A 26,941-nucleotide genomic window follows, 5' to 3' on the forward strand; every position below is an offset into this window, starting at 1 on the left:
ATTTTGTTGTAGTATTTTGCGTGCTTGGTTTGACTGCAGGTTTTATGGTTTCTCAGCTCATTCCTACACGGGACAGACAAGAGGGCATGGCTGCGTTTATAGAGAAGAGGCCTCCAAGGTACATTGGAGAGTGAATGTCTGAAGGTTTTAAACCTGCATAACTTGTTTCAAATCCACATGTACTACAGTACAAACATGTTGAACATGCTGTACTTGCGTTACGGCACTTTAACCAGTGTTGGGTTTCAATTTCCTTAGAAATCTGAGCTTAATATAAATATAATATAAAACTTTGTCACGTCCTTCATTTTTTTTATAAACATGTTTCTGGATATACGATTTTCTCTCAATTATGAAAATACAGATCGTAAAATACTTTTAAAAAGTAATAAAATTACATTTAAAAAAACTTGTGATAGGATATTCTTAAAATTGTAAAGATTTTTTTTGTTTTGAATTATTCAAATGAAAAAATACTTTTAAATGAATGTATTAATAAAGATTAACAGCAGACAGAAGCAGCAGGGGTTTTACGTTCTTTATTCCCCATTTTGAATCTGATCAGCAGTATGACACTAGCTGACTCTGGTTTTGCTGCTCAATCCACAGTACGGCACAAACCACATTCTGTCCCCATGGAGGGCTATGAACATGATGAGAGTCTCCACGCTCGGCCTGTAAAGTTCAGTGAACTCATATGGTCCATTTACAGTGCTTGATTAAATTTAACATCAATATTTGTTAATATCAAAACTGAATATGTTGTGAAGTATTTCAGGTCTGTAAACCTGGCCAAAGTTGCCAGACAGAATTAGAATTGCAGTGCAAATTATAACAAATACATCTATTTCATGCAATTTGCAAGAACAGCTGCATGATACAATAAGGTTTTCTGGAACAAAGCACCTTTGCTGGAGCATCTCATCATAATACATGGCCCAGTTATGAACAGAAAACCAAATCCATGCTGTGAAAAGAAGCATATACATCCAGGGAAATTAAACATTTATATACAAAACAAAAATGCTTCTTTAGATCACTGGAACAAAATTTTATATTTTTTTAATTGCAATTTCAAACAAGACAAGTTGAACCTGCTGTTTAACAGCTTCATTGGTGTTAAATTAAATCAAACTTCAAGTTCAATGCAAGTATGTTTAGCAAGAAGGCAAATCCTTTTGGCAGATCAACAGCACTCCAGAGTTGCCACGATGAGAACAAAGTTCTTCCTCTTGACTTTTTTACAAGGTGCCATTTTTATGTCTACATGCTTGATTTCTCAACGTGGTTTACAAGGCAATCCATTTATTGACGCGTTCCTGCTTTCCAGCAAAGGCAAAAGCTTTATTTTTATTCATCTCCACCCATTTCGTTTGCTTCTGAAGTGCTCTGGATTCTTGAGTGTCCAGTCCAGTACCATTTTTGAAACAAACTCAAATCTGGATCATAATACTTTGCGTGCAACACTACATCATAAACATTGTCATCTGCCACAGTTGATATACAGTCTATAAAAATATATTTCATCCCTAAAGCTCTCATGCTGTTCAATACCCCCCCCCCCCCCTCTCTCATATACACGCAATTTAACATTCCGCACTTAACGTTACCAAACAGCTCATGTATTTCCATGTAACACAACTCTATTTGTTGTGTCTTTTTTTGTATTATTGCAATTTATGCCCAACAGGACTGAAATGTTTCATAAATGAAATTTCCTATGGAGTTGCATTCAAATCTGAATATGCATACATAGCAATCTGATGCACATGCTCTTAATACACACATGCACACACATATAAACTCTCACATACGTCCCACATTTGAACATAAACAGACTCTCTGAGCTGCTGCGCACCTAAATAAACATTTCCTCAGATCACGGAGACTTAATTCTTAGGTCAAATAAATAACGGATTCCGTCGTGTGCAAACATATGCAAAGTAACTCATCCGCACGTTCCTCCTAACAGGAAGCGCAGCAGAGCATTATTGTCATACGGATGGGCACGAGTGAACACAAACACGTACAAATAGCTTCCAGTTTTTAGCGGCATCCTATCCAGAGACCACTAATTGTATCATGGAACGTTTTTCTCTGGAAAACAAAAAGAAATGTGGAATTAAAAACTCACTTTAGTTCTAAAACTGAACAGAATTGAAACTTAAAGACTTTTTTATTTTTGGGTGAACTACAGTAGTCAACATTTGAAGTGGATCAAAACAATACCCATTCTTGTCTTAGGACAACTTTGATGAACCTTTTTGATCCACTTCAAATGTTGACTACTATATCCCTTTAAAATTTAAAAGGAACTTTACTTTCGTTCTTCTGTGGACACGTACCTCTATGTGTGTGTATTTTGGGCGGCCCTGTGTATCCGGTGCGTGCTCTGTGGCGATGTAAACTGTCTAGGATGCTTTCGACCAATCGCAGCACGTCGCTGTGGGTTTTTGGATGTGACCTCACAGCCTCTAGCTGCTGCAGTCCTCCCTCCTCCAGTAACATGCTGCAGTAGCGCCCCGCTGCATTCATGTAAGCAGTACAGGAAATAAAATTAAAAACACAGTCTCTGGGCTCAGAAGTGTTGGGTTTATAGTGCTGATCTCACCATTTTTGCTGCAGACGTGCTGCATGGCCCATGCGGCCCACAGCTGGACTCCTGGGGCCTGGAAGCACTCCAGTAAAGGGAAGAAAGGGTTGAACGACCTGGAAAAGACAAACTGAGATGTACACTAAACACTTTATAATACTATAAATCATTTTCTTTCTAGAGCATGAATGGCAAATTAGAAGAGGGGTCTGCACAAGCATTAGACTGGAGCCCGAACCCAACAGGTCTCCTATAAGCAAAATCTCTTGATGTGACTGAAGACCAGTGTCATGTCAAGTGTTCTTGTAAACTGAAACTTTTTTTAAAGTAAAGCTGAAATAAGTACATATACAGTACATATTAGATGAAAAACAAACTGAAAATTAGAAATGTTTGAAAAAAAGTGTAATAACAGAAGAAATAAAATAATGGAAAAACTAAAATAATAAATAAAACAAAATAAATAAAGGGAAAAGGCACACATTAATTTTAGTTAATTAAACTGAATTCTTAAATTAAGAAATGGAAATAAAACTGAACATAATTAATATTAATTGTGTTAATAATAATTCAAATAACAAAATTACTGTAATACTATATTAATAATACAAAAATAACACTGCTCAACACAACCTGTACGGTCAATGTTTTAGTTAATAACTTTAAAGTTAATTACAAACTTGTTGCCATTTTTTATTACTTTATTTTTATTTTTGATATACATTTATGCATTTTACACATTTACCAGCATATCAAATGTTTATTCAATGTTTATTGACTGAAAAAAATAACAAATCTGTACTTTAAATTTTATTTAGACATTTTGTACATTTAAGTCAAAATTGTTTCATGTCCTCAAATAATAGGAAAAAATGGCTCATGCATTATTAACTTTATTCCTGTGGTACATATAACATTTACTAAAGGTTGTATCTCTCTCTTCACTTACTTTCCATAAAAAATAAAATAAAAAATAAATCCATTCATGTTTATCTTATAATACATATATATTTTTAAATAATTTCAAGCCCAAACTCAATACAAGTTTGAGGATTTAAGTGCCCAATGAACTCATTTAATTTTTTTCCCCCAAATTCTCAGGCCCTGTTTTAATGGTTTAAATATATTTTGATAATTAAAAGGGTGTCTAATCAATTGAATTCAAAGCTTTAATAATTTATCGTCATTTTAACAATAATAGTGCTCTATGAAATGGAAACACTGTCTTTTTAAACATTGCCATGTCTGCATTTGTGATCGGAGAAACGACAAATAACAAGCGCTACTCTACACTGCTCGCGTTTGAATAGCCAGTGGCAAATTCTTTTAATAAGAAAACGTACTTACAAGCGGTGAGTAAGAAGCGCCAGACTGTCCTTGCAAAGTTGGAATTTCCCCACTTTATAGAAACAGTCTTTGTGCAAGCCAGCATTGAAGGCTACTCTTCCAGGTTCAGGAAATAGTCCTCCGTAAAATGCGCTGCACACACTCTAATATTTGGGTTGAACTGTTCTGGAACAGTGTTGTAAATACAAATGAACCACTGATTTCTAGTTGTGTCCTCTTTTAGAAGCCCAAACAAAGTAGTTTCGCTTTCACAACGAAACACAGCATCTCCAGGACACGGCCAGCAATAATACTACAGCGAGAATAAAAATCACGCCCTCTTTCTTTGCGTATACATTCGGGTGTTTTGCAAATCTTCCCACACCGTGACGTAGACATGGGGGCGTTTGAATCAGCTGTTTTAGGAGGGCGTGGTCGAGTCTTAACTTTTAGAAAGAATATCTCTTTGGGTTTGAGATTTTAGTCTTTGCAACTTCAGGGATCTCATCTACGCACAAACAGCTCGTAACACTCCAAAGAGAAAGGAAAACTTGAAATCGCATCATATGACCCCTTTAAAAATGACCAAAACCAGACCTGACAAACTCTGTTGTTGTGTGGCACACCCCTTTAGTACTTGACACTGTTTTTGCTTCATATTCAGTGAAGCATGTTTCTCATGAAGTAATGTTGTCATTTCTCACCTGTACGCAACCATCTCACATTCCGGCGTTGGCCAATTCAGAATCGCCAAATGCTGTGATAGATACATAATGATTAAAGCATTTACTCAGGCCTCAGGTGCAATAATACCCAAATAATTTACTTAATACTTGTGTTTGCGCAAACACGCACCAGTTGCTCCAGCAGCGTGGCCCTGAGTGACAGGTCGAGGGTCCACACCTTCTCGCCCCGTGAGGTGAGGTGGGCCAAGATGCCGGCGGCAAAATAACTGACCTCCACCTCTGGACTGTGCAGCAGAGAGCGGATGTGATCCAGAAAACTCTGAACCATCAGCTCACCGTGCAACTCCCCCACCTCAGCGATGTTATTCTGAATACAAAGGAAACAATCACACAAAACATTCAGAACTAGACAAGATAGAGAAAGGACAACAACAACACGGGGGACCACAGCTCCAAAAATACAACTGAATGCAAAGTGAAATAGTCTCATTATACTTTCTAACTAAGGGAGACTATTAGCATAATCCCTCAGCAGTGCTTCCTTTGACACGAGAAGGCGTTTTATCAGTGCTGCCCACAGCTTCAGAATCACTCACCTCAATTCAATTTCACCAGAGCACAACACTGCAATATGTATTTCTTTCTCCAGCGCATAACCAGCACAGAATTATTAGAGGCTTCATACAAAAATTGCTTCTATTTGATGTCACATATGCATGCCCACACACAAGTGTTCGAACGTTTTGGGGTTTTAAAAAAAGTCCATCAAAGCTACATATAATTGATCAAAAATCCAATATAACAATTTTAGCCTATAACAATTTTAAATAATTGCTTTATATTTAAATATATTTTAATATGCAATTTATTTCTGATGCAAAGCTGAATTTTCAGCATCGTTACTCCAGTCTTCTGTCACATGATCCTTCAGAAATCATTCTAATATGCTCATTTGATGCTCAAGAAACATTTCTTATTATTATCAATGTTGAAATCAGTTGTGCTGCTTTTTTTTTTGGAAAATGTGTTTATAATTCTTTGAGTACAAAATTCAATAGAACAGCATCTTTAAGGAAACATCTTTGTCACTTTATGAATCCTTGCTGACTAAAAGTATATATATATATACAGTCAAACCAAAAATGATTCAGACACCAGATGTAATTTGATATATATATTTTTTTAATTTATTTATTTATTTTTACTAGTGGGTGCAGGACACTATAGTTCATTTATGTTATGGATAACAAAGTAAACTGTGACATATTAAACCCAAGAATTCTTCATACAGTGGACTACCAGTAAAATTGATAAATTTGGGACCAAAAATTATTCTGACACTTTGACCTGACCATGTTTTGCTTAAGTGTTTTTTCTTTAATTGCTAATGCAAACTTTTTACACCACAGACTGAACAAAATTAAGCACTGCATGGTAATTGATTGACCTAAATTGGTATTATCTAATTGTGTACTTAAATTTAACAGCTGACAGCTATTCAACCTAATTCATTTGTGACAGTTTAACACAGGGGTGTCAAACTCAATTCCTGGAGGGCCACATCCCTGCAGAGTTTAGCTCCAACCCTAATTAAACACACCTGATCCAACTAATCAAGTCCTTCAGGCTCAATTGAAAACTACATGGTCTGTTTGTTGGAGCGGGGTTGGAACTAAACTCTTCAGGGCTGTGGCCCTCTAGGAACTGAGTTTGACACCCCTGGTCTAACAGAAGGATGGCGTTATCGAGATTAATTTGTTCTGACAAATGTGTGTGTGTGTGTGCGCTTAAAAAAAATACAAATTTAAGGTTTAAATACATATTTGAATCCCACATTTCCAGTGTGAACCTTTGACTCCCACTGTATAGATTGTTTCTCACCAGTAAACCCAGGACCTTCTGTTGAATGGATGACTCTGATGGAAAGGACTGGAAAAAGAGACATGTTGAGATGAGAATTCAAGGCAGATTTTTAAAAATGTACAGTTGCGTTCTTCTGAAAATCCTATAAAAAGGTTTGAAGTGTTTACCTCGAGTACTTTGATGAAGAGCTCTAGTCCCTGGTTCTCTATGAAGTGTCTGCAGGTGGTAGGAGATTCATCTGTGAGGTTCCACAGAGCGCTGAGTGTGAACTTCAATGTGGCATCCACGATACCCTGACATGTTTTCTGCCGCACAATGTGCAGGAGTTGCTATGATGTGAAGAATGTGAGAAAGATAAGTATCCACTATTCCTCCCATTCAGGTGTTACAAATGTTAAATTTGAGAGGAAAAAAACAACAACTTACCTTTACAATAAAAAGCTCAGCTCCTAACTGTGCAGTTTGCTCAGTGGACAACTATTAAACACACAAAAGAGTCAAGTTAGATCATGGAAATAGTAAATAAAAAAAACTACTATGGAAGTCAATGACTACTATCAACTGTTTGGTTACGAATATTCCAAAATATCATTCAAAATGTCTTCTTTTGTGTTTTTAACAAAAGAAAGAAACTCTTACTCACCCCTCAAGTTGTTCCAGACATGTATGACTTACTTTAGTTTGGAACAACTTGAGGGTGAGTAAATCATGACAGAGTTTATATTTGGGTGACCTATCCCTTTAATTGTGGTCTGCTGTGATGTCACATTCGTGTTGCATTGTGGTATATCCTCCTGAGACCCAGCTATGGAGTTTTTGCCTCTGTAGTGGACATTCTATTTCAGTGAATTTCTCTGAGACCTCACATGTCACAGTTGTAAGTCTGGATGTCCTGTCCAGAGCACATTCAGGGCTTTATAGAGATACTAAATGACTGGACATTTGACCATGACCACACCCTCTCCTAGGTCTTTAAAGATGGCTAAATTTAATGAAACATTTTACATCCTTATGGAAATATGATTATTAAAAAACTGGATATTTTTATTGATATGATTACTATTCATTTTCTAATTGTTTGTCATAAAGCAACATCTCAGGAAAATGTTATGGGTTTTCAAATTCAAATATGACTTCCTGTTATGAAACAGGACATCATTTCATACATGTCCACTGTAGAGGACACCAGGACTAAAATTATGTTTATGATGCATTTTGGGAGACATAACAATTGAATAGGAAAATAAATTATATATCTATTTTGTTATGAAATATTAGATATTATGAAAATCTGGCCAATTATTACTCCCATTATGACAATTCTTTTTTCAACATGCTGTCCCAACAGCAAACCATTAATATGCAAATTAGATACAGTATAGATACACTGTGTTTAAAGGGAAAACCAGTTTATGGAAATTTGTACAGACATATTGCATAAAACAAAGTGGTATATCAAATAATTTTGTTATATATTTTACAACATAGTTGAGAATCATCCTTAAAGTTTAGAAGAAAAAAATCCTGAAACCTAAAAATGTATTGGTGATTTAAAAAAAAAATCCCATTGTTTTAGCCTTTTTGATGTCTATTCATTCTATTTTATTTTTAGAAAAACTTAGTCCTAGTGTCCTCTACAGAGGACATAGAAAAAAAAAATTAATACAATTAAATTCGTCAAAAATGTTTTTGGGGGGGGGTCTCAGGAGGATATGGAGCTGTCTGAGGTGTACATATGAATAATGAGCTCACTCCCTCAGACACATCTGAAGGGTCAAGGGTTTGTCCTTATAAACTTCCCTTATCCACTTGATGAAGTGGTGCGCAATTCAAAGTAGTGGCTGGATTCCCCCCAAGGGGAAGTGTTTAGGGAAGCTTGCAAGCGTTTGTCCAAAAGTTTTTTATATATATTTTCATGTGTTTGCTGAAGAGAGATGCTCATCTTCAGCGAGCTATATCTTTGGAGATGCGTGTTGTTTCTTTTTTGCCATTTTGGGAGGAGTAAAATTTACATGTGGTTTTAAAAACCGGTTTCATTTACTCTTGTCCGGTTGCACTTGGAGTGCGTCTCAAAACACCTCCTGAAGTGGTTGGTGAGATCTGTTGTGAATGTGTTTTCGGAGGGCATTAAAACTATCTATTAATCTACTAACAATTGGCCCATTTCCCACATACAGTCTTTACCAGTAAATTACCAGTAAAAGATCATGTGTGAACAGGACCTTTTTAAAAATACCGGTAAATCAGTTCTGGTAATTTACCAGAAAGGCAAGTTGTAACAATACCAGTAAATTCCCTGTATGATATGGTGTGTGAACACACAAAGATGATTGCCGGTATGAGCACGCACAAAGTCAGAACACGCTGACGAATGAAGTCTGCTTTGGGCAAGTCATAAACATTTACATTTACATTTATTCATTTAGCTGACGCTTTTATCCAAAGCGACTTACAATTGCTATGTCAGAGGTCGCACGCCTCTGGAGCAACTAGGGGTTAAGTGTCTTGCTCAGGGACACATTGGTGTCTCACAGTGGATTCGAACCCGGGTCTCTCACACCAAAGGTATGTGTCTTATCCACTGCGCCATCACCACCACTAAAGTTCTTATGGAGATGACATGATTACTCTGAGCTGTTTACAGTAAGCTCTGCTGCTTTTTATTAGTCTTTCTATGTAAATATGCACATGGACATCTTTGACCACTGCACCACGTCTCGTATTATTCATATTATCATATGAATAGGCGAAGATTAACAATCAATTTTAAAATGCCGTGCGACTGCCACAAGGGGGCAACAATTATTTTAGGGGTCTTTCCACCATGTATATTAAACATCTGATATGTTTTGCATTTGATTGTGTCGTTTCACACAGCTATTTCGCATTCAGCCAAACCTCGCCTCTGTACCTTTAAGGCTTCTATATGTAAGTGTGCCCGTTGATGATTGGCTAACCTCTCTGCATGCGAAATAAGTAACAAGAGTAATAAAAAGGAATTGATATTAGGGATGTCCCAAGCCGATCTCACATTTTTTTAACTGATCGTTATTGGCTCTCCTCAGCCCGATCCTTATTTTATGGCAGCTGTAATGCCAGTGTCGTGCAGTAGGTGGCAGTATTCGCCTTCCATTAGATTTGCCAACCACCAGGAAAATAAGATTCTCAAATGTGCCTGTTCAGCTGCCATTAAAACCAAAAGAAGAAGAAATGCATGGGCGTAACACCAAGCGGCAACCTCCCGCTCCCTCTCTTGAAACGAACACGGAAGTGACTTCAACTGTAATTCGTCAACTGGCCGCTAGAGGCTGGCTGCAAAAGGGAGTCAATTCCATAGACTCCCCATGTTAAAATACCCAACTTTACAGCAGAAAAAAAACGTTTACAGCCTGGTTCAAAAATTATTTTGGTCTATATAGATAATTTTGCCCTTCATGACAACTGTGAGGGGGGTGAATTTTTTTAATAACTCATCCGTTTAAAATATATCAAGCCTTAAAATTCTGCATAATTAAGGGCGTGGCCACTTTAGTGACAGGTGGATTGCCGCTGCGGTCACCACTGTCGCACTTGGCGGACGTGGTTTCAGCAACCAGCTCCACCCAGATCCCGCCTTTTTGCCCATTTTCGATTATCCGGGAGTGACGCGCAGCCAAGATGGCGACAGCCGACTCCGCCTACTTTGGGCTTCAAAAATGCTCTTCAGAAACCTACGGGTGACGTCACGGACACAACATCCTTTTGGAAATATGAAACAGTCTATGTGTAACACACAAGAACCAGTGAGGTCTGTTCTAGCGTATCACATGCGTTTGAGCTTCCATGTTCAGTGTATTTGATGCGCACTTTTGTAACGATCACTCATTCATTTACAGTTTACTTAATCTGCCGTCAGACTACCGGAGACGTTGTTGCCATAACGCGTTGCTATGGGTTCCATCTTGCTTTGGATTTGACTGACATTCTGACACTTTGAGCTTCATGCTTTCTTACCATATCTCCACTATTAGCTATTTATGTTGCAATTTTTCTGATTTTTGTATACATAAAATACAATTTTACATCAGTAATCCTATTTTCTACCAATAACTTTATAAAGTATGTGCAAATATATACATAGAGTTTATCTTATATATGTACACACTCGAACACATTATTTTACTCTCTGCACAACTATGTATCCATTGGATTGATTTAAAAAACTTTAATGTACTTGAATTGTGCATCAAACACTAGGAATAGACAAGTATCGGGATATTCAAGTAATACGCCTTTTTCGCAGACAGTTTTCAGTGCATGGGAAGGGAGCTTTATGTTATGAACATTAAAGAAACTTTTAATTAATAATAAAAAAAGAAAACAAAAAAAACACTAATTCAGCCCATGACAGCAGCACAGATAAACTCCTCTAACCGCCGCAGACAGAGAAATGTCTCGCTGCAGCCTACAAGATCCAGGGGGCGTGGTTGGATATAGATTCAACTCCTCCCACCTGCCTATACCTAAACCTACCCATCTACACCCCCTGATCCCTAAACCCACCCCATCTTCATCCCTAAACCTACCAATCTCCACCCCCTAGATGTGGATCCAATCACGCCCCCTGGATGTTGTGGACTGCAGCAAGCCCTACTTGCGCAGACATCAGCGGGCTGACGTGACACGGGGACAATGTGCCCGTCTCAGTTCTGTCACACTGCATTTCATGATGCATCACCGCGATAGAATGTTCCGAAACTTTTGTGGGAGCCTCCCAGCTTATGTTTCCTCTCTGCGTTAAACCTATTCTCAGCCACAGACTGCAGCTGCTCACCTTGGCAGCGAGGATGGAGATAATAGCTACAGCCATCCTCTGCATGTTCTGATCCTCGTGGTTACACAGCCACTGCATGACCAGCTTGGCAGCTTCGAACCTGGACAAACAAACGTCATAATTGACTCGCATAAAGTGGTGTGACATCTAAATCTGTCAACAAGACAACACTGAAAGCATTTATCTGAATCTTTTCATCTAAAATGTTATGCTTGAATTATTTTAGAAATGTAAACAGTCATGATTAGGTGTGTCTAAATTGTTGACTTCTGTATTTACTAAACAGAACTGTTTTTCTACATTCTGATTGGCTGACACACTTTCCAAGGGTGATAATCGTCTGTAATCAGAGTTTAAAGTTCACACACTCCACATTATTACTTTGAACATACTTTTTAATAATACTTATATTCAGCAAGGATGCATTAAGTAGATCAAAAGAGACTATAATATTACAAATAATGTTAGAATCTTACAAAATAAAAATCAAATCAAATAAATGCAGCCGTTTAAACTTTCTATTCATTACCAAAAATATTGGTATTAGAATGATTTCTTAAGGATCGTGTGACACTGAAGGCTGGAGTAATGCTGCTGAAAATTCAGCTTTGCATCAAAGGAATAAGTTACATTTTAAAATCTATTCAAATAGAAAAACAGTACAAATTTCACAATATTACGGTTTTTACTGTAATATTACTGTTTGCAGTAATTCAGTTGGTGAGCAAAAAAAACTTAACCTCTAACATTTGAAGAGTAGTTTCATAAAACAACAATCAAATACAAGAAAAGAGCAACAGACGATTACTGGTCAGGCAAACAGATGAAGATAGCATGCATATTTAGATAGCTTTTTCTTTAAAATTACTTTATGTATTGATATTACCTGAAATAGAGTGATTTATTATTGCAACATTTTTAACTAGAAATTAAGTGTGCTACCTGTTGAAGGGAACCTCCTGCAAGATTCGATCACTGCATAGAGATAGCAGGCAGTTCTTCTGCAGCTGGAAAAAACCCCCCACAAAAACAGAACAACTGTTCACGGAGAGAAATCATAATTGGCAACTGTAAAATCTTTTCCTCATTCTTAAAATGATTCATCATCATGGGGAACTGAATGATCATGTAAAATGTAAATGTTGAATGTTCTCAGGAAGAACAAATGCTTATTGTGTGAAAAGTGTACTTCCAGTAGAAGTGTTGACACAAGTGAATGTGACCCGACTACATAACACATTCATCTTATCATACAATCTAATTTATTAATCCGCTGAGGGAAACAATTTGAGCCAAATAATATTGAAATATTCATAATATACAAGTGATGATTTTGCTTGTGATGTAAAAGCAAAATAATAGTTATTGCAGTGATTTTAATGCATTATCTACTCAATTTTCCTAAATGCCATTATACTAGTTCAATGTTAAGATGCTTAACTTTAGTAGTAAAAAGAGCATTTGAGTTTATTTTTATTTTAGTATTATAATAATATTTTGAATTAGCATTCATTTGTATATTTTCAGGTTTAATTTTAATTCAACTTTTTAATAATTTTTTTTAGCTTCCATTTCAATTTGAGTAATTTTAGTATTCAACTTAAACTTAATTTAGTTTCATATCAAATGTTTTTCATTTAATATTTACTTAACCCAAAATGGTTTTTAATAATATATACATTTTTAATTTTATAATAATGGTTTGAATAGGTAAGGTTGATTTATTCCCTGTTCAAACTGTACATTTTAATAAATGAATTCAGTACTAAAACGATTCAAAATGAACTAAAAAAATATATATATAAACATAGCTATATTAAATAATATATAGTATAAAATACAAAAACTGCTCTTTATTATAAAGCATCAATACATTCAGCATAGTAAAAGAAATTAGTAAATGTTATTCTTCCTTGTGTTCATTTAGTGAAACATGTTTTGCTTATTATAAACTAGATTTATAGTGCATATGTTTTGCAATAAGCATTTAATGTATTTGGCAACATAATTAGACCAATGATATTATTAATACATTTTTTGGTTACACGTGGAGAGCAAAAAATACATTAAATATTGTCAGCTATAATTTTATTTCAGCTGTCATGGGCTTTCTACACCACAGTCTTGTATTTATGTACCTGCTGGTGGTTGGGGAAGGTCTTCATGGCTTCGAGTAGCAGCTGTGTGACGTTCCCCAGGAGTCGTACAGGGATTCCAAAGGCTAGTTCCTGTTTGGTGAGGTTGAACACACAGGCACTGGCTGCCAGCTGCACATTCAGTGTGGCCGGATGATTCTTCATCCCTAACGCTACCAACTGCAGATGGAGAGAGCAGGGACATGAGTGCTAATATGGATAAACGCAGTGATCTTTGCAAGTATGCGTACCTTCAGGATGTCAGGTCTTGGTTTCTCAATGGCATGAGTGAGGCTGAAAAGATGGAAGAGAGCTTCCCTGACAAACCCCTCTCTCTCGCTGTATCTTCTCAACGCCTCACAGATCTGCGTCTCATTGGCTTCTCCAGTTACCTGCAAAAACCGAACAAAAATCACGATCTTACAATCACCTACTACATCTAAAAAGAAGCAACATAGAATCAGGATAGTTTTTCAAAACATCTTGCTGTTGCATCTGAGCACCTACCTTTAAGCTGCCCTCTCCAGACAGGAAGTCAGAGAATCCGGCATCGGTGGCCAGCAGACCAACAAAGGTCATGCCCGGTCTCGCCTCCACGAAAGCCCTGACCGCTGCATCAGTCACCTGCTTACGGCCAGACACGTCCAGAGACACCAGCTGGGGCAGGATGCCAGGAGTCTCCAGCAGCTGCCGAGCCACGTCGGATGTGAACTGCTTATCGTCTGAGATATCAAGGTGCTGTAAACCCTCCAGCTGGACAAACAGAAAAATAATGTGCATACAATTACATATCATCATAAAAAAGCATAATGATGAACTTTCTGGCTAGAGAGACAAATTTCTTAAAGTCAAAAAATAAATTCTGCTATTCACTCTAAAATAGATTTGAAATGCAATTCGCATCTATAATGATTTGATATTTTCAATTTCTTTATTAAAATATTTTTAAGTAAAAAATATCAGGATGATACAACTATCTATCTGTCTGTCCATCTAACTGCTTCATTGCTTCTTAATATGAATAAAATAAATTAAGATAAATAATTAAAAACTTGATTGTTTAATCACTGAATATTCAGACAAATTAGTATTGTAATTTTAGTTATACTAAAACTTATTTTAACTTTTTAAATATTATTTTAATATTGATATAAAGTAATAAACCACAAAATATTAAAACTAATTAAAAAATTTAAAGTAAATATTTCAGCTTTTTAAATTATTTTATTTTCTATTCAAATGCACTCCCCTACAACACCACCTCAACTGTTCTAGTATGAATTCCAAATTTAGCTGTTCAAGCCCCCCCCTCCTCATATAGCAGTATCTATTGCAAAAAATAAATAAATAATTAGTCATAATAATTCTAAGTCTTCAGATCCTTTTGACTGTTTCAAGGTCAGTAAATCACTGAAAATATTAGGTTGTAAAATGTCCCTAAAAACTTCATGATATTAATAAATTAATAATTCATATTTGTAAAAAAAAAATATATCATGAATTATTAATGTCTTGTAATATACTAGTGATGATTTTGCTTGTGATGTAAAAGCAACATAATAAATATTGCAGTGATTTTAATCAATTTTTCCTAAATGCCTTTAAACTAGCATCATGTTAAGAATAAAAGGCATAACTTCAGTAGTAAAAACAGCATTTGAGTCCGTTTTATTTTAATATTATTTAACATTTTGATATATTGCATTAGCATTCATTTGTGTATTTTCAGGTTTCATTTTAAATGTGATTAAATTTTATCCCTAAAAATGTCTATGATATTCATAATTTATGATATTTGTAAAAAACAAACAAACCCCCCCCACCCCACCTTTTTACTTAAATATATTTAAAGATACAAGAAAAATATAGAATCTTGATTTGACAGTTACCTCACATGACATTTTTAGAGACATTAAATTATACATGCCTTTGTTTCTTGAAAGACACAACAGTAACCTCAGTGACCTCAGCATAAAAACACATGGAGAGCTGACCTGACTGAGCACAGCTAGCAGATGAGCAGTGGTCATCTCCAGCCTCTTGAGCTGGTGCATGGTGAGGTAGCGCAGCCTGCTCCTTAAGCCCAGGAGTGGGGTCAGGTTCGTCACTGAGGTGTTGGAGATATCCAAACTCTCCAGGCGAGGCAGTGCGCACACGTCAACCAAGCCCGAGTCGTAGAAGTCCACGCTGGACACGCTGAGCGCACGCAACCCCTGCATGGCACTGAAACAGCGACGGCTGGGCTCCTCCAGAGAAGACATGGTCAGGCCATTCAGGACGAGCCGCTGCAGACTCTCCTGCAAGGTTTTATTGGATGATAAACCTCGAAGGATGTCGGCAATGGTGAGGTCAGCGTTGACCCGTGAAGCGTCTAGCTCCACGAGGCGGTGCGGGCAGAGGGCACGGTGGTAGGCCTCGGCGGAGATGCGCGCGGTGCGGATGCAGGCGTGACGCAACCGGAACTGCTGGCAGCTTCGGAAGATTCCCACCGTGCTGTCATTCAACAGGCCTGTAAGAGAGCCATTATGGTCAACGTTTTTAGTACAGATTCATTAATTTCGTCTGACATGCAGCATAATTTAATTTCCAGCTCCTGTTCCCCTCTCAGTTCTGCACGGTTCTATCCAATAGCCATAAAAAGGCCAAAAATATAACTTTATAAAAGAACTAAAAAACATGTTAGTTTCATTTTACTAAACTTACTATGATCGGGCCCCATTTACACTGAAATTTTACACTGTTTTACACTCTTGCTCATGTTATTTTCAATACAATGAAACTGAATAGGGACTCGGACGATCAAAATTAGAGTTTGTGAATAAACGTTAATGTGAACTAAAAGCAAAAAAAAAAATATTTGTTGCCTTGGCAACAAAGTGAAATAAGTTCAAAACTTACTAAAATGAAATAAATTGTAAAGTTTTATAGGTTCAAAAATAATAATAATAACAATAATTATATTATATTAATAAAAATTTAAATAGACAGGAAAATATATAAAAGCTAATTCAATGTATGAATAAATAACATTAATTTATAAATAATACTGATTTGGTATTGGTACTGTATATGGTACTTTAATTATATATACTATTTTAAAAATACTTTTAATTAAACCACCATATACTGTACCAATAGAAAATCAGTAAAAAAATAAATAAAAAAATTATAGTGCCGCCCATTAATATTGGCACCCTTGGTAAATATGAGCAAAGGCGGCTGTGAAAATAAATCTGCATTGTTAATCCTTTTGATCTTTCATTGAAAACATTTACAAAATTCTAACCTTTCATTAAAGTAAAACAATGGAAAGTGGGGGGAAACTCACATTATGAAATAAATGTTTTTCTCTAGTTCACGTTAGCCACAGTTATTGGAACCCAATTATTCCAACGTCCTTTTCCCAAGATAACAGCTCTGAGTTTTCTCCTATAATACCCGATGAGTTTAGAGAACACTTGACAAGAGATCAGAGAATCTCTCCAGATCCTTCAGAATACCAGCTCCATGTTGGTGCTTCTTCTCTTCAGTTCAGCCCACTCATTTTCTACAGGGTTCAGGTCAGGGAACTGACACAGCCATGGCAGAAGCTTCATTTTGAGCTCAGTCGGTTTAGATTTTTTATCTGTTGGTATATTATAGAATCCATGATGCCATGCATCTGAACAAGATGTCCAGGACCTCCGGTAGAAAAACAGGCCCCTACAACAACATTATAGATCCAGCAGTATATTTAACTGTGGACATGGGGTACTTTTTATCCCTGTTTGCACCAAACCCATCTGGTGGGTTTGCTGCCAAAAAAAAAGAAGCCAGTGCCATTTGAAGTTCCAGTCGTGTCTGACAACTGAATTTGCTGGAGTTTGTTTTTGGATGAGCCAGGAGTTTTTTTTTTCTTTCTTGAAACCCATTTGAACAACTGGTGATATAGGGGCTGTTTGATTTTTTTTTTTAGGTTTCTGACCCCGAGACTCTGCAATTCTCCAGCTAGATCCTTGGAGAGTCTTTGGCCACTCAAACTCTCCTCCTCACCTTGCATTAGGACGATATAGACATGTCCTCTTCCAGGCAGATTTGTAACATCTTTAGTTGATTGGAACCTCTTAAAAGGTGCCACAGAATGGAAAACTGTTTTTACCTTGGCATAGTTGAATAATAAGTGTTCTGTACATGGAAATGACATAAAGTGAGCCTCAAACACCATTGTTTCGTCCTTCTTATGTAAATCTCGTGAATGCAAAAGACCAATGAAAAATAGGCGACTCAGAACATAACACCGACTGTGACATAACAGTCGGGATCACTAATAGTTATACCCCCAACATTTGCATAACGTCTACCCTCCCATGTTCTAGGCCAGCTGCCAGCCGAACCATCAGAAGTTCTGCAGGTATTGTGAAGAAACAAGCGAGGACAACAGCGAATATGGCAGATCATGGAAATAAATGTTATGTTCCAGGCTGTGCAGGGGAAGTGAAGTGCAGGGATGGGTTGGTGTCTTTATTCAGAAAGGCACGGAAAGCAAATAACGCATTCTAATAAAATATTGCGAGCCACTAAAGGGACATGGTTAGCTCCTTGCTAGCCTGTTACATACAGTACATAAGATTTCACTTACCACATAAACAGAGAAAGGAGAGATGACTGAGGATGATGGCGAATGATTTACAGATCCTGAGTACCACTGACAAGCATCTGATCTTGTAAATGTGTGGTAAGTACTGCTGCTCCATAGTATAAACAGAGCACGTGCGATCGTGAATCTCGAAAGTGAAAGTGAAACTAAAAAAAGATTGTGCATATTAATAGCGGCTCCCTGATGCCCGCATTTTATTTACAGTATAATTACCCAACGATATAACTGCGCGAGAAAGTAACAAAATGTATATTTTCCCTGTGTTTCCTTCTGTGTGAGCTACTGAAATGAGCTGCACTGTGAAACAGCCGATCAGAGCAGAGCTCATTATTATTCATGACCCTTCCAAATAAGGTAAAACATACCATTTCATTCTAGGGAGAAATCCTAGGGTTGTAAATGGACATGTAAAACCGTTTCTGGAGAATTTTTGCCCTTACCTAAGCCACATACCTTCCATTTAGATATCAGAGAAAAATTTAAAATATTGTATCAATGCATTCTATGACACCTTTAATTATTGCCCTGATGGTGGAAATGGAGATTTTCAATGCTTTAACCATTTTCTTACACCCACTTTCTTTTTTGTGAAGCTCAACAATGCACCGAACAACTTTTATTGTTCGGTACATCAGAACTTGTGACGGATGATTATTGGAATTTGGCCTTTGTGTTCCTCATATTTATAATCCTGTGGAACAGGAAGTCATGGTTGGACAATTTCATGTTCAATTTCTTAATCACCCTGGTGAGCTAAAAAATGTAAGTATAAATAGGAATATACTTCAGAGATATTTTACTCATAAGAATTTCTAGGGGTGCCAATAATGGTAGCCAACATACGTTGGAGAAAAAAAATTCTCTCATAATGTGTGTTTCCCCCACTTTCAATTGTTTTACTTCAATTAAAGTTTAGAATTTTGTGAATTTTTTGAATGAAAGATCAAAAAGATAAATGATGCAGATTTATTTTCACAGCCACCTTTGCTCATATTTACCATGGGTGTCAATATTAGTGGGCGGCACTGTGTATGTATGTATATATATATATATATATATATATATATATATATATATATATATATATATATATATATATATATAATATTTTAATAGAATCATTACACTCAATTGGAACCAGAATTATTGAATTTCATTTTGGTCTGTTCCTTATACAAAGTGATAATGAATATGAACAAATTTTAAGCTGTTTATTCTTCTTTTTCAAGGGTGAGGGTGAATTTTAATATTTGGTGAACTATTCCTGTGTTTTGTTTTACTGATAAACATTTACAATGTTTTTTCTGTCCTCTTGATGATAAACTGTTTTTTAAAGGGATAGTTCACCCAAGAATGAAAAAGAGAAACGTCTCAGTGTTTTTTTTACCAACATTCTTAAAATATCTTCTTTTGCGTTCCACAGAAGAAAGTCATACAAGTTTGGAGTGACATGAAGGCGAGTAAATTACTTAGTCTTTATTTTTAGATGGACTATCCCTTTAGAATACTATATAGAACACACAATCATTGTTCCAAGTGCAGGAATGTCATCCTATGTTAGTGCAGCCTTCGTCAAAACACAGGACGCCTCGTACTCACCCTCAGTGGCCATCTTGCAGAGCAGTTGGTCGGCCAGCTCCTGCGGGAAGACCAGAGGCTCACGGAAGGAGAGCGAGCCGTCATCACGCATCTCACAGAAGAGCTCCAGCCTGGAGCTCACCAGAGTCATGCACAGATCGGTCAGAGACGGCGGGGAAGCCTCGTCCTACAACAACAACAACATCAAATCAGACACACCCTCATACGCCTTTCTTTTCCTAGGGTTGAGAAGTTTTCTTTCATTACAGTGCCTAGGAAATGAATCCTTTGATGTATTATATTGTAAGTAATGAGTGGAAAACCAGTCTCTTAACTGGATAATAGATCTTTTTATATAAACTAGTCCCGGGGTTTTCAAACTGGGGTCCGGGGACCCACAGAGGACCACAGGGAAGGGTTATGGACAGGAGTATGTGGAAAAGATTAGTGAAAACTGTGTAAAATTTAAAAATGAATAACTACGGAGCCCTGCATATATATAGTGGTTACGATTTAAGAATTAGTTCCCACAACTTATTAATTTGTCCCTTCATTTTAATTTAATCCTGACCACATTGTACTAATTTGTTCCCTCATTTTAATTAAATGAAAACCAAGGGAAACAAACCAGTACAACATAGCCACGATTTACTAAAATGAAGGGAAAAAAATTTATTTGTGGCCATGATTAAATTAAAGTGAGGGAATGGAATAAAAATTGTTAAATTCAGTATTGCAAAATACAGTATGTAAGTATTTCTTAGTGATATTCTCATTTTGCAAATGCATTTTTTGGCTATTAATAAGATCATTTATTGTTATTATATTTGAGACAGCAAGATACATTTCTTTATAAGTTACATATTATTTATTAATAATGTATAGTCAGTATTTTAAGTACATTTTATACCCATAAATGCCATTTTATACTTTTTCGGAGATCTGAAAATAAGCATATTTGGTCGTATACTATATTATAATGTAATATAGCATAGAGAATAGCATACTAGCAAACTACTTTTAATATATCTGACACACGAAGACGATAATTTTCCGTGGCCACGATAAATATATTTTGTACACGTCATGTGCAGGACGCCATAAATAACAGAATATATATATAATATAATATATATATATATATATAAATAAAAGGTTTAAATAAATACAAATTTAATTAAAATACGTAAAAATTAGATTTCAATAATGAATGTAAACAATACAATATTACAGCAAGTTGAACATAACAATATAAATTAAGTTACTAAAAGTTTTACAAATATTTAAAATTAGTATACCACATATATAGTATACATTACACAGCATAGAACATATTGGCAGCTACATAATTTCATTTTCATACGTATCATGTTTTGTGGGCCACTGAAAAACACTGAAACCCCTTAATTTAGTCAGACAGCAGGAGCAAGTGTTGGTGTTTTGCTCAAGGAACAAAATGGTGCTTTAAAGCTTTAAAGGGTCTGAGCTTATAACCTTCTGGTAGCTACAAGCTTATGATCAGCACAATAAAGAACTGAGAAAACATCGTAGAAGAATCTCCTAGACCTAAACAGTCAGTCATCCCTAATGCAGCACACTTTATGACCTACAAACCTCAGCGTTGAACAAACAGCTTGGCTTACAGTAGTTTCACATCTGAGGAATGATATGAATCATCTGGCGAACTGCACTCTTTTGCTACATAACGTACAGTAGTGTGACATCTAAAGTCTTACCATGGTCTCGAAGAGATGGATCAAAACGAAAGAAACGCTCGTGTTCTGCGGATAATGGCAGGTGGGGTGAGGTGTAGATCAAATACAATCCGACTGAAATGCTCTTAGCCTGTTAGCCTGTTAGCCGTCAAACATCTGTCTTCAAACATTTGCAGATCCTACTAGTCGGTGTTTAAAAGAACACGGGCCGCTATAAATCCACCGTAACCTTTGTTCCTCGTTTGCATTGTTGTTTAGAGGATTTCTTCTCGGTCATTAAGTGCTGTCAGGCATTTTGACGGGGTTTTATATCGTGACTCGGGAGGAAACGGCAGCGACGTCTTGACAAGTAAACAAGGTCGTCACGGGAAACGGATCTGCATCAGAGGGGGCGGGGCTTCGGAAGAGCTGCTTCTGCATTATGATAACAATAATACAGTTTTGTTTCATAATTTTGGGATGCATTTATGTAAGTACATTTTACATTCATAAATGTTATTTTATACTCTATACAATTCTAAAAATCGAAATATACACATATTTACGTATATAAAGACTCTTTCTGACTTATAAAAATTTTGATTTTCTGAATTCAGCCAAAGTAAGATAATTGGGCAAGATATGTATTAAATTGCATTATTACAAAAATATAAAAACGGCTAGAGTAAATATAGAACAGTATTTGTAAATAATGTAGGCCTATGTAAGCTCCTACTAACAGTAAGTCATGTACATTAAATAAATAAATAAAAATTAATAATAATAATATTTATCTGTACTGCGTTAGGCTAACTGAGACTTGTAATAGCACTTGCACGTTGTCGCTCTTTTGTTGGTTTTGATTGCTTCTTATGTCCTCATTTGTAAGTCGCTTTGGATAAAAGCGTCTGCTAAATGACTAAATAAGTAAAAAATCAAAATAAATAAATAAATACATAATATTTTGACCACAAAGACCATAAAGGTTTGGTAATTTTATGGTTTCCTAAGTTTAAGGTGCACATTTTTTAGTTTTAGAAATATTTATATTCAAGTTTTAAGTTTTATTTTCTATAACCTGCAAAATGCAGTATGTACAGGTTTTATTTTATGCTATTCACATTGTAAATGTAGAATTATTTGGTTAAAATAATTAGGTCTAAGATCATTTGTGATCTTATGATATTTAAGATTCCACAAAGCTTTAACACAAATACATCCACAAAAAAAAAAAGGAAAAAAAAAGATGTACAATCGTACTTTTAATATTTCCGCCAAATAAAAATGATTTCGTAAGACAGTACAGTGGGCGGGGCCTACGGAAGCCCGTTGGTGACTTTGAGCGAAGCAGGAAGCGATCTCCGGTTGCATGTGTAGCGTAAGCACGTTGTTCTGTAACTGTTTCATAATTATGAATATTTGACAACACATGTCTAAATTCAGCTAAAACGAATCTCTATGTTTTGGACGAATGCGTTTATTATTCCTATTCCTATTTTTAAAAAAAATACATTTTCCTGCAAGTTCTTGCACAACTAATCAGTGAGCAAGGTCAAGAGTTGTGGACGCGAGACCTTCAGCAGGTGTGTGCAAGTGATCGGGAATCTGTTACCTCATGGCCGGGTTGATTAACTTTGAGGACGAACAGGAGGTGAAGCAGTTTCTGGATAATTTAGGAGTGGAGTACAGTTATCAGTGTTACCGGGAGAAGGATCCTGAAGGTCGGTTGAGCGCTGTCCCCCTCTCGCGGGTGCTGAACAGCTTCATGATCTCGTTCATCTGTGTTTCTTGTGTTTGTCAGGCTGTCAGAGGTTAGCAGATTATTTGGAGGGTGTGAAGAAGAACTATGAGTCCACAGCCCAGGTTCTCAAGCACAACTGCGAGGTGAATGGCCATGGAGAGAGCTGCTATAAGCTCGGCGCTTACCATGTCACCGGCAAAGGTAAAGCCAGCGTTTGTTGCTAGAATTTAGGATCATGCAGATAAAAGCTTGCTTCATGTGTCAAAATTGTAGATGTATTTTTATAATTACAAATGCAGAATTGTGTCAGTACTAATATAATTCATTTTGGACTGCATATGGTTAAGATGGATTGATAAGCAGCAGGCACACATTTAAAAAAATGGTGCTATATAGCACTAAAAGTGGTTCTTGGCTTGTAATCATAGGGGAACCACTTTTGGTGCTATATAGCACCATATCTTTTACAGCACCTGTGTCAAATGGTGCTATGTAGAACTATAAGAGGTGCCATATTGCACTGTATTTCTTCAACAAAAATGGTTCTAAACAGCACCAACAGTGGTTCTTTGGCTCATAAAGAACCTTTAAAGGGGCTTAACAGGTTCTTTGTACGGCAGTGGTGCTATATAGCACCTTAATCACCCCAAATATCCACTGAAGAACCATACAGGAGCTTAACAGGTTCTGTATATGGTAGCGGTGCTATATAGCCCTTCAGTCATGCCAAAGAACCAATGAAGAACCACTGAAGCACCAATATTTGGTTCTATATAGCACCAAAAGTGGTTCCCCTATGATTACGAGCCAAAGAACCACTTTTAGTGCTATATAGTACCATTTTTTTAGAGTGTACACACACGCATACATACTGAATATTTAATAAATACTTATTATTACTTAATTAACATACAAGTGTATATCTTAAAAACTTGTTTCTTCACTGCTCCCCCTCCAAAAAAAAAAAAAAAATAGAAATCATATTATTATTTTGACTTAGTCCTAAAAGGATCAAATAACTTTCTATTTCTTATTTCTTAGAATTTCAAATGATCCAATAAGACCTTTTTTGACATTTTAAGGACATTTGTTTGATAAATATCAGATTTAATCCAAAATTTAGACATTAAATTATTATTCGTTTATGATATTTAACAAAGCAAATCTGTAGTAAATTACTATGATTTTAACTTGCCTATATATGATTTATTAATTTATGTTTTTATTTTTTACATCTATAAATCCTAGTTAAATTTTTGAATATTTTTTTGAATATTTATTTTTATTTATCTGTTCGTAAACATGCTGTAAAATCAAAATCAAATTGAAACGTCACAGAAAGCACACAAAACATTCAAAAGCCAAAAGCGGAACGAAAAACAGTTCAAACTGCTGTCGTGAACTCACTCGAGCGGATGCGTTTACTCGGTCACGCGAGCACTAAACAGCGCTGTGAGCTCCAGCGTGAAGCGCTTGAATTCAGCGATGAACACAAATGACTCGGTGATTTAAACTAGTTTATAGCCGAACAGGAGAAACACTGTGTGCAACGAGACAGTCAGAAGGCTTTTCAAGCTACACATCGCCATCATTTACCATGGATTTACTGTAGTAACACTCACTGCACCAAGGTATTGTGGCAGAAATGTGGGATATTCACATTGAATTTTATTACAGGAGTAATGGTATCTAATTATAGTATGTATTTGTGATTAAGCTATAGTATGTGTGCATTTATACTGAATGTTTTTAGACTACTGTTTTTCATACAAACAGGCTAACGTACCTAAAAACCATATAGTTATATTTTTACCATGGTATTGAGGTACAATGTGTGTGGTTTTAATTGTTTATCATCATGATTTAAATGTATGCAACTATGGGAGATCATAAGCTTAATATAAAAAAAAACTTGGTCAGAATAAATTTAACCATATAAAACTGAGGTTGGTACAATTTTTACAGATGTTACTGACTTTAAAAATGGAATAAAAAGGAATAAATTTTACCTCTGCATCCTAACTCAAGCTACTATCCAATGTGCATTTCTAAGAGACAAAAAATGGATATTATTATTAATATTACCAGGCAACCCAAACCTGTTTCTTGATTTGAAACAATATCACTCATTAGAACATGCAGAAACTAAGAAATTAATTTTTCTATTTATTTTATTTTTATTCTTGCTTTAAACTTGAAAGAAATAAAGTTTTAACATCTATCATGATAATTATCGATATCGACTGATATGAAAAAAATCATCATGATAATGTATCGTGATATAAAATTATACTATTGTGATCATTTTTTTGGCCATATCGCCCAGCCCTAGTTGTTCATGAGTCCCTTGTTTGTTCTGAACAGTTAAACTGAGCACTGAGCACTGAGCACAAACTCGGTTTTTAACAATTTTCAAAAATCATGTTTTTTCATTGTGCATTCCAATTAATCTCAGACTGCGGTTGGGTTATTTTGATTAGGTGTAAAATAACAAAAATAAATAAAAATACTAGCTAACACAATAAAAACATGATTACAATAAGAAAAAAACATGATTTTTGAAAAATTAAAAAAATGGATTTATCTGTTTTTGCAAATAAACTCTTCATATGTTGTATTTCAATGTGCTGCTTTTGACATCAGGTGGTGTGACGGAGTGTTTAAAGACGGCATACTCCTGTTTTATGAAGGCGTGTAACAGCAAAGGAAAGAAGTCAGTGGACGCTTGTCACAACATAGCTCTGCTTGCCCATGATGGGCGAGCCATGGAAGGGGGAGTTGATGCGAAGGTGGCTCAGCAGTACTACGAGAAGGCTTGTGAGGGAGGCTTTGCCCCCAGCTGTTTCAACCTGAGCACTCTTTTAATCCAGGGATCTCCAGGGGTGGAAAAAAACATGCCGCTGGCTCTAAAGTACGCCCTGCGAGCCTGCGAGCTAGGACACGTATGGGGCTGCGCCAATGCCAGTCGCATGTACAAACTGGGCGATGGGACAAATAAGGATGATCAGAAAGCAGAGGAGCTGAAGAACAGGGCCAGAGAACTCCACGGACAGCAGAAAGAACGCCAACTGAAATTTGGGGAGTGAGAAACCTTCCTGTTTTGATATCACTAATGTAAACACAGCATAAATTATTTTAATAAAGGTGTTCTATGACACTTTTTTTGTTGTAACTGTGATGATTTATGTCTGAGAGTGATGGTGTTAATATAAGCTAGTTACAGAAACTGTTATAGATAACCTAGACTGTGAGAGTTGGCAAAGACTTATTATTAAAGTTTAATTAAAGAACTCTACTATTCTCTAGTGGTCTGAATTAGAATCGAATCCTTGTAACTGGTGCTGTGCGTAAAATGACCACTAGATGGAAGCATACTCAAGTTAAATTGAATCTTCGCATGCACATTTGAGGTTTTCTGGCGAACTGCTTGCCTCTTACTATGGTGAACAGATTGCAATCTGAACATTAATTTATGCATCGAGACAGACTTTAATATTTTGATGTTTCAAAATGTCCATTAACTGAGTTTTTTAAACGTAAATGACATACTGTATATTAAATGACAATGCATTTTTGTAAACTGAATTAATGTTAGGCTACTACGTTTTTGTTCAATATTTTTATTATATTTATCAGTGAATACATTATTGCTGTTGAGGTCTGAAAACTAAATAAACGCATTTGGCAACAAACTCCCGAAGGCAGGAGATACAGTAAAATTGCATCAAAATTGACCAAAAATGTCTTCCTTAAAAGCACTAAAAGAATCATTTATGGCATCGTTACATTTTATATGATTCCTACGATGCTCAGGCATTCTTCACCTTCAATGACACTGCAGCAGCAGCAGCAGAATGAAACCACGCCCTCTCTCAG

General features: G+C 36.2%; 3 protein-coding genes across 5 annotated transcripts in view; 2 read left to right on the top strand and 1 right to left on the bottom strand.

The window, feature by feature from the left end:
- Nucleotides 1-592, top strand: part of echdc2 (enoyl CoA hydratase domain containing 2) — a 16,543-nt gene extending 15,951 nt beyond the window's left edge. The window contains exon 9 of the mRNA XM_079376092.1: nucleotides 57-592. Within this exon, the coding sequence (XP_079232218.1) occupies nucleotides 57-134 (78 nt within the window). The 3' untranslated portion in view covers nucleotides 135-592. The remainder of the gene's footprint in view (nucleotides 1-56) is intronic.
- Nucleotides 524-21,729, bottom strand: LOC306844149 (protein zyg-11 homolog). The gene is made up of 16 exons (XM_079376091.1): nucleotides 21,367-21,729; nucleotides 19,652-19,817; nucleotides 15,411-15,925; nucleotides 13,924-14,169; nucleotides 13,668-13,808; nucleotides 13,420-13,596; nucleotides 12,224-12,288; nucleotides 11,282-11,381; nucleotides 6,895-6,945; nucleotides 6,636-6,797; nucleotides 6,487-6,534; nucleotides 4,775-4,972; nucleotides 4,624-4,676; nucleotides 2,612-2,709; nucleotides 2,346-2,525; nucleotides 524-2,097 (listed from the first exon to the last, which is right to left on the bottom strand). The coding sequence occupies exons 1-16, from the start codon at nucleotides 21,367-21,369 to the stop codon at nucleotides 2,081-2,083; spliced, it is 2,220 nt and encodes a 739-aa protein (XP_079232217.1). The 5' UTR covers nucleotides 21,370-21,729; the 3' UTR covers nucleotides 524-2,080.
- LOC306844152 (cytochrome c oxidase assembly factor 7) lies at nucleotides 21,610-26,797 on the top strand. 3 transcript variants are annotated; one of them, XM_079376094.1, is made up of 4 exons: nucleotides 22,641-22,702; nucleotides 22,849-23,045; nucleotides 23,126-23,266; nucleotides 25,709-26,359. In XM_079376094.1, exons 2-4 carry the CDS (start codon nucleotides 22,940-22,942, stop codon nucleotides 26,149-26,151), a joined length of 690 nt encoding a protein of 229 aa, XP_079232220.1. In that variant the 5' UTR covers nucleotides 22,641-22,702; nucleotides 22,849-22,939; the 3' UTR covers nucleotides 26,152-26,359. The 3 variants fall into 3 exon arrangements, with proteins under 3 accessions (XP_079232221.1, XP_079232219.1, XP_079232220.1); XM_079376095.1 differs by lacking the exons at nucleotides 22,641-22,702; nucleotides 22,849-23,045 and adding an exon at nucleotides 21,610-21,814; XM_079376093.1 differs by having other exon boundaries at nucleotides 22,637-23,045; nucleotides 25,709-26,797.
- The last annotated feature ends 144 nt before the right edge of the window (nucleotides 26,798-26,941 follow it).

The sequence above is a fragment of the Barbus barbus genome (assembly GCF_936440315.1).
Source record: "Barbus barbus genome assembly, chromosome: 24".
Taxonomy (NCBI): Eukaryota; Metazoa; Chordata; class Actinopteri; order Cypriniformes; family Cyprinidae; genus Barbus; species Barbus barbus.